This window comes from Lontra canadensis, unplaced genomic scaffold (genome assembly GCF_010015895.1).
Source record: "Lontra canadensis isolate GAN:19392208 unplaced genomic scaffold, GSC_riverotter_1.0 scaffold23, whole genome shotgun sequence".
Lineage (NCBI taxonomy): Eukaryota > Metazoa > Chordata > Mammalia > Carnivora > Mustelidae > Lontra > Lontra canadensis.
In genome coordinates, this window is record NW_022631017.1 from 12,365,435 (window position 1) to 12,374,284 (window position 8,850).

Consider the following 8,850-nt stretch of genomic DNA (forward strand, 5'->3'; position numbering starts at 1 on the left):
AGTGATCCGAAGGGGCACGTGCACCCGAATGTTTATAGCAGCAATGTTTACAATAGCCAAACTATGGAAAGAACCTAGATGTCCATCAACAGATGAATGGATATAGAAGATGTGGTATATATACACAATGGAATACTATGCAGCCATCAAAAGAAATGAAATCTTGCCATTTGCGAAGACGTGGATGGAACTAGAGGGTATCATGCTTAGCGAAATAAGTCAATCGGAGAAAGACAACTATCATATGATCTCCCTGATATCAGGGAGAGGAAATGCAACATGGGGGGTTAAGGGGGTAGGAGAAGAGTAAATGAAACAAGATGGGATTGGGAGGGAGACAAACCATAAGTGACTCTTAATCTCACAAAACAAACTGAGGGTTGATGGGGGGAGGGGGGTTGGGAGGGGGGGGTTATGGACATTGGGGAGGGTATGTGCTATGGTGAGTGCTGTGAAATGTGTAAACCTGGCGATTCACAGACCTGTACCCCTGGGGATAAAAATATATGTTTAAAAAAAATAAAATTAATAATAAAAAAAAATGATTGCTAAGATACAAATTTCAATAGAATAGTTGGGAGATAAAGCTGAGAAGATCTACATAGTAGAACAACAAGCAAAGAGAAAAAAAAAACATGACCAATGAACTTAAAAAGTCAAAGGAGTTCAGTGGCCAACTACCAGAAGTTCAGAAAGAAGAACAAAGAAAATGCAGGGTTCGTATTATCATTAACCTCTAAGCTCTAACTACATTCCAGTCATAGTTCTAAGCACTTGATCATCTCAATATCATTGCAACTCTATGGAGCAGTTACTATTTACATGTTCTTTTTATCAATGGTGGGACTAGACTACAGACAAATTAAGTCATACAGCCAGCCAATATGCAGGAAAACTAGAATCAGTTATAGGAAGCCTGACTCCGAAGTCTAAGCTCTTAACCACTACACTAGGATCTTACAACTCACAATTCTAGATTCAAAAGGAAAAACAAATGCCTAATACAATGAATCAAAGCCCCATGGTGAAATTTCGTAATAGCAGGACTAAGAGATGATGCAAAAAAACTTTCAGAGAAAATAAATAGGTTATACAAAATGGAATGAAAATCAGATAACATCTTACCTTCTCAATAGTAATACTGATTGCTAAAAGTTAACAGAGTAAAAACTTAATTTGATACGAAAATGATTTTAAATTTAGAATAACAAAGCCACCCAAATGATCATTTAAGTATTAAGGACCAGGCACCTTTTTTCAGGAAGCTTATGAAAGATATACTTAAGCAGGAGAACAATCCAAAAAAGATAGACATGGAATCCAGAAAAGTCCAGGCTCCACTTCAAGAAAAAAATGAAGAAATGCCACATGGTTATAGCTTTGAAGGGGATTTAGGAGACCAGAGCAAAGACAATAGAGAGCTTCAAGGAAGAAGTGTCCAGGATAGGAGTGCCTCAGATTACATAAGCGGAGGTTGTGAAAAAGTTTGAGACCATGATGTAGTCAAAGAGTAAAAAGGAAAGAAAAGACGATTCTTAACTCAAGGAAAAATTTTAAAAGCTTTTCGGGAAAGTAAATAAAATTAGCAATGAATAATATTAATATAGTCATGATGTAAACTCTGACTTTAGCAAATAAAAAGTGAGATTTAACCAAATTATAAGGACTGAGGGTGAACACAGGTGGGAAACGTGAGGGAAATGGAACAATGTCTAAAACTAATTAACCAAAAAAAAGAAAAGAAAGAAAAACCCTGAAAGCACATTATTCAGAAACATTGGAAGTAATAGCTGCCTCTGAGAAATCAGACTTGAGAATAGAGAAGAACATGAGATAGGGACTGAATTGGTTTTTAGCATAAGCCTTTCAGTGCCACTTAAATTTTATTTTTTTAACTATCCTTTGATAAAAGAAAAAAACAACATGGAAAACTTCCCATATATGACAATAACCTTAACGTGGGTTTTCAGGTACATACTTTACCCTTAGGGAGGTCAGGAGTGTGTATACTTCACATGCTCCGATCCAGGCCTTCGTTCCCTGTAACCTGTTATTAAGTTGAGAGGCACCCTGAGGATCAAAACCTTCCTTCCATGCATCTTCAATCATAGACTGAATTTTTGGAATGCAAGGAATTGACATACCTAAAATTATACAAGAAAACATATTACATGACAGTTACTGAAGTACTATATATTACTTCATTCCATATTATATGTACAGTTGATCCTTGAGTAATACAGGGGTTAGGGACACTAATTGCCTACAGAGTCAAATATCTGCTATAACTCTTTGCTCCCCCAAAAACTTCAAACCTACTATTGACGGAGAGCCTTACCAACAAACATAAAATGAAGAGTTGATTAACATGTATTTTATATGTTATACATATTGTAAACCATATTCTTATAATAAAACTAGAAAAAAGAAAAAATTGTAAGGAAAATACATTTATAATATTAGACTGTAAAAAATCCATGTATATGCATCGCACACTCATGTTCTTCAAGGGTCAACTATTTATCAGCAGACAAGTTAAGAGAATTATACTTCACATACCTTTCAGGCAATCATCATAGGCATCATTTTGTAGTAACGATGAAAGTAGCATCTGGAAATTTCTATAACCACAACCCCAACCTTTGTCACCAAAAGATGAATGAAAGTGATCCACCCCTGTGGAAAGCCAAACACGCCTCACATCTGTAGCAGCATTCTGATAATATCTATAAAGTGCTTCAATAATTCCTAAAATAAAAAAGAGACTTAGAAGATTTAGAAGGATAAGCTATCATCTTTTATGGCTGTCTCATGTATTTCTAATATGAGTCTCTTCCTCAAGTGCCCCAACTAAATCTTGTCAATTCCATCTTCTTTATCTTTTTACTGTTATAACCTTAGTTCATGTCTTGTTACCACTATGCAAGTTTTCCTAACACTAGCATATTACTTATACTAGGACAATGGTGCCTCGCTGTCTAAGTAACATGGTCTTAGCAACCACATTATATAATTATATAATACATATATAATTATATAATTGTATATATAATAAAAGAAAAATTTCCTCATAATAAAATTTTTTATCCTTAGCCCCTACATCTCTTTAGATATTTTCCAATATCTTTTGTTAAATTATAATCTATTGTTGAAAAGAAATAATAGCTTTAACTAATAGCTGCTTCAATTAATATTTGCATAACTCACAAAAATAAAAATGTTTGCCACATAATCATTGAATTTCAAAGCAGTTTATAAAAAGGACATAGTACATAACAGAGCAGTATTCTTTAACCTCCTACAGATATATCAATATTATAACAACTATACATACTCTACTACATTCTACAGTAATTCTAAAACATATGCACAAGCAGAAATTAAAGGGTAACATAAATTAAAAACAAATAGAAACTCTAGTATTTTCTTCTTGTATACCCTAATGAATCGTATTCCAGATCGGCTGAAATGTCCTATCCCACAGAAACCTTTTTATACAGAGACCTTTGAAGAAATATAAAGATGGCCTTCAGAAACAGACGAATGGATATGAAAATACACGGCACAGGGAATCACAGGTAAGTGGGGAAAGTACAGAGTCACTTTCCTTTCTTATTGCTTGAGATGTATAAGCAATCTTATACATCTTATATAAAGTCTTAAAAATAAGACCTTATAAGTACTATTATAAATAAGGGGAAAAATTAAATCCACACCTTCCTTCTCTTTCTCTCTCTCATACACACATATGTACTAATAAATTCCAAGTGAATTAAAAGTAGAAAAATGAAAAGCAAAGTATAAATGTTTAAAGAAAATTTAAAGAGATAGTTTTATGACCTCAAAGTTGGGGGATTTCCTTGAACAAGACACTTAAGATATAAATAAAGACAAAGACAGAAATTTGATTATATTCAAATTTAAAACTAACTAAAGATACCATACATAAAATTTAAAGGCAAATTATAGATGTTGAAGAAGATATCTCTATTTCATATAATCAACAAAGAATTAGTGTCCTGAATACTGAAGGAACTCCTATAAATCAAGGAAAAGACAACTCAGTAGAGGGCAAAAGAAGGGAACAGGTTATTTACTGAAGAAACTAACTCAGGGGTTAATGAGGAAAATGCACATTAAGTACTATCATTTCAAAAATGAGTGGCAAAAATTAAAAAGTGTCACCATACAAAGTGTGAGTGAGAATACAATGATGCAAATGTAGATTATGATCATTTTGGAAAACAATTCTGCAGTAACTTTAACAAAGTTAGAGATATACATGCCCTTTAACCTTGTATTTCCAGTTCTGGTTGCATTACAGAAAAACTCTTAAAAAAGACCTCTTGAGAAAAGGGAGTAAACTGAGGGTTGCTGGAGGGGAGGTGGACGGGGGATGGGGTAAATGGATAATGGGCATTAAGGATTAAAAGAAAACCTGTTCATAATTTGTAAGAGTAAGAAACTAGAAACAACCTAAATGTTTGTCAACATGAAAACAGGTAAATAAGTTGTGTATAATTCTTACAAAAGATATCAGAGTCAAAATGAAGTACAGCTATAAGAATCAACATATCTGAGGAGACCAAATAGGAACAGATGTACACCAATTACACATAGTTTAAATACATTAAAATATTACATATTTTTATGGATACCTACATATATGGTAAAAGCATTAAAATACATATGAGACTGGTAAATACCAAATTAAGGATATCGGTTCTCTGTGTGGGTGAGGAGGGATTAGAGTCAGAAAGGGATGCACATAGGATTTAAAATACAGATGAAAGGTTTACAGCTTTAAAACAGTAAGATTAGGAACCTCTTTAGTAGGAACAAAGCTGTTTCCATATAAATTTTTTTTACTATACTAGTATACATTAAAAAAATACCTTAAAAAATATCAGGGAAAAGGCATTCTTTGGAGCAAGGCAGATTTGATTGTGAATACTAGCTGGGCCAGTAAGTAGCTATGTGGTTACAGTGGGAAAGTAATTTAATCTATCTAAATCACAATTAACTAATCCAGAAAAATGTAACAGTATACAAGTGAATGTCTGTTTTGCAAGTTAAATGATGCAGTATATATAAAGGTCTTAGTGTCTAAAACTATACTAAAACAATATAGTAGCCACTATCTAAGTATGACTATTAAACATCTGAGATGTGACTTATCCAAATATAAATACTCTGTAAAGTGTAAAATACACATTGGATTTTGAAAAATGTATAAAGATTGCAAAATATTTCATTAATAGTTTTTAATACTGATTATATGTTGAAATAATAATATTATGGACACATGTGGTTTAACATATTAAAATTAATTTTACTTCATCACTTTTCCTAATGTGACTACAGGAATTAAAAAAAAAAGCATATATATATATATATATATATACACATATTATATATATATATATTTGTTTCATGTGTGTGTGTGTGTATCTTATACTTCTATCACACAGCATTGATCTCAAACATAGTAAACACTCAATAAAAACTTCTAAAAGGCCCATTTTCAAATGTCAAGTAAATGAACACAATATAAAAGTAAATTATTTTTAAGTGGATTATTTAATAAAAATATAAAAGTATAAGAGTTTAAAAAAAATTTTTTTTAAATTATTTGAACAGTATCACCTAAAAGTCTATAAACTATGGATTATTAAAGTTAAGCAAATTCAAAAAACCCTGATTATTATTCACTGTTATATGAAATACTAAAATAATGATTTTGATGTTTAAGTACTCACCAGAAGTTTTTGTTTTTCCATCATCAATACCAATAGCTAGCGATTCCATCATATCAGCTTTTCTTCTGTGAAATTCAGATGGATGCATTCTTCCCCTATTGACTTCTATTTCCATATTTCGTAGTTGCTGTTGTTTGTATCCTCCAGAATTATCTAAGCCATATTGTCTCTATTGAACATAAAAATGACTTACTTTTCATGTCCCTTAACTTCAATGAGGATGGAAACTTACTACAATTTTATTTATTTGGAAATGTATTTTGAAACATTCTGCTTTATAGACTTTCATACAAGATTAAGATTTTTTATTAGAGATTTTTATTAAAGATTTTTCTTAAGATTTTTATTAAAGATAAATAACACACATACACATACACAAATCCCTCAGTTAGTAACAGCCTTTCTCTGTAAACCGCCAGGGCAAGAGATTTGCTTTCTTTGTAATAGGAAAAGTAGACAATCCTGTCTTCCTACTAAAGGTACTAAAAAAGGCAGGTCAGTTCTGAACATAGCACTGATTTATTTAAGAAAACTTGTCAGTACTTATTATTTGTTCCCAGGCTAGCCTATTAAGGCCTACTTAATCCACAATTCATTCAGGCAGTAATTCTACATAGTAAATTAACTTTTTTTTTTGCACACTGATAGAGAATCTCCAATTATAAAACAGCCTCCAAGGAAAAAGTTTTTGAGATCTAAAGAACTTGTGAAGTTACTTAACAAACGCATTTAAATACTGGAAACTTTTCGTATTTATAATGTTCAAAATTATATAAGACAAAGAAAACTTAGGAAAAGCCAACTTTTTTGCCTCCTCTGAATCTTGGTGGGAAAATGTTTTACAAACAAATGAATCACTAAGGAGAAAAATAGCCTAAGTTAGATACTCCAAATAGAGAATTACATGGTCATGCGTGACATAACTGAACAGAAAAACTCAGAAGTGAGTCTGAGAAAATTATGATATGTACAATGCACATTAGTATATTAAAGGTTTCGAAAAATCTTGCAGTATACAAACGTATTTAACTGAATACTTTCAAACCTATTCAATCATAAACTCTTTTTTTTCAAACATTATCCTATTAGCACACAGAAAAAGAGTAATTAGAAACTCTGAGCGTTATTAGCACAGGTAATAGTTCACAGAAAATTAGGACTGAAAAAAGTAGAAATAATCTATTAAAAATGTACATGCATTGGGGCGCCTAGGTGGCTCAGTGGGTTAAAGCCTCTGCTTTTGGCTCAGGTCATGATCCCAGGGTTCTGGGATCAAGCCCCGCATCAGGCTCTCTGCTCCGCAGGGAGCCTGCTTCCTCCTCTCTCTGCCTGCCTCTCTGCCTACCTGTGATCTTTGTCTGTCAAATAAATAAATAAAATCTTTAGAAAAAAAAAAAGTACATGCATCAAAAATATATTAGATGCCGCCAGTTTAGTTCGGCAGATACCAACATCAACCCAAGATAAAGTCTCAAATGTCATAAAAAATAGATTTTCCATTAAACATGGCTCTTTTTAAATGCTTGAATTGCAATCACTAAAAGAATTTAACACTCAGACAAGAGATATTAGTTCTCAATTTCTCTTTTAAGTATCTATACAAACGCTTAAATTCTTTGTTTCCTAATCTGCCCTATCAATTTAACATAGGTTTGAATCCAGGTTTTACCATTTAATATAGCCTGAACCTGAACAAGTTACTAGCTATATAAGCACTGTCTCTGCTTCCTCATCTGTCATTTAGGGAGTTGCTGTGAAGATCTTAAGGTACTATATGTGAAGTGCTTATCCCAGTACATGACCAGAATGAGTATTTATAAGTGGTAGCTGTTATGAACTAGAAAATGTGTATGTAAAAAGAGTATTTTGTGTATCAACAATGACGAAAATAATAGGCTGTAGTCTCGACAGCATGTTTGAAAAATAGGAACTCTACCAAACCAAAATACTACGATTGTTATTAATCTTCATACCTGCAGTTTCTGAAATTCTTCCATTTCTTGTCGTGATTCCTCAGATCTCTTCTTTCTGTCTTCTTCTTGTTGAAGCTGGTGAGCCAACTCTAGATCTCTAGAACACTGGACTCTGTCTATGCCTAATAGATATTTTTAATGTTTAGAATAAATTAACTACTGAATTTAAATCTCACTTATTATATGTTTAACTCATATCTTTTAAATGGAGTAAATGCTATTATTTTGATATTTACTCATGACTACGATGTCATGGAAACACTGTTTTCTAGCAGAACTTGAACAACTTCTATAAGGGTAGAACCTCCACTTAAATCACTAACATACACTGAATAGGTAGGCTGTGACAAGCATTTTTCATTAATTGTCTCATTTGATCCTCATGACACCCTTAGGAAGTCATATATTATCTCCTAAGGAAAACAGAACTTAGGAATATTCTTCATTGGTGCTCCTTATTTTTTTTTTTTTTTAAAGATTTTATTTATTTATTTGACAGAGGAGAGATCACAAGTAGACAGAGAGGCAGGCAGAGAGAGAGAGAGGAAAGCAGGCTCCCTGCTGAGCAGAGAGCCCGATGCGAGACTCGATCCCAGGACTCTGAGAACATGACCTGAGCCGAAGGCAGCGGCTTAACCCACTGAGCCACCCAGGCGTCCCCATTGGTGCTCCTTATTAACATAAATAAGGAAAACTGGCTTTTAAAATAAACTGGGGCAGAAACGGAAATAATGAAGAGCATAAAAATATGTTTGCAAAGTACAGCTTAATTACAGTCTGGTCGCAAACAAATGGTACAACTTTGCAACATATTGCCCTGTATCCTCTCTACCCAGTATCTCATAGATCCATTAGTCAGTGGCTTCTGGGAAGGATCTGGTCTCCCTGACTTCCAGTTTGATATTTGAATTATGTATTTGAGTATTCTTTCTTTTCTTTCAAATCTCCCAGTCTCTACTCCATATTCCTATTTGGTCCCCACTTCCAACTGCCAAGGATAAACAAATTACAACTTATTTTTAGCATACTACTGACACTATCTATAGTGATTTACTCAGGCCATATCTTTCATTATTTACCATGGGCTTACAGAATAATTTATGTACCCATACAAAGCC

General features: G+C 33.0%; 1 protein-coding gene across 1 annotated transcript in view; it reads right to left on the reverse strand.

Annotated features, from left to right (window-relative positions):
- ZUP1 (zinc finger containing ubiquitin peptidase 1) overlaps positions 1-8,850 on the reverse strand; it is a 37,950-nt gene that overhangs the window by 16,474 nt on the left and 12,626 nt on the right. Inside the window, exons 3-6 of the mRNA XM_032861961.1 lie at positions 7,733-7,860; positions 5,760-5,928; positions 2,560-2,748; positions 1,979-2,144 (exon numbers count right to left, since the gene is read on the reverse strand). Of these exons, the coding sequence (XP_032717852.1) occupies positions 1,979-2,144; positions 2,560-2,748; positions 5,760-5,928; positions 7,733-7,860 (652 nt within the window). The remainder of the gene's footprint in view (positions 1-1,978; positions 2,145-2,559; positions 2,749-5,759; positions 5,929-7,732; positions 7,861-8,850) is intronic.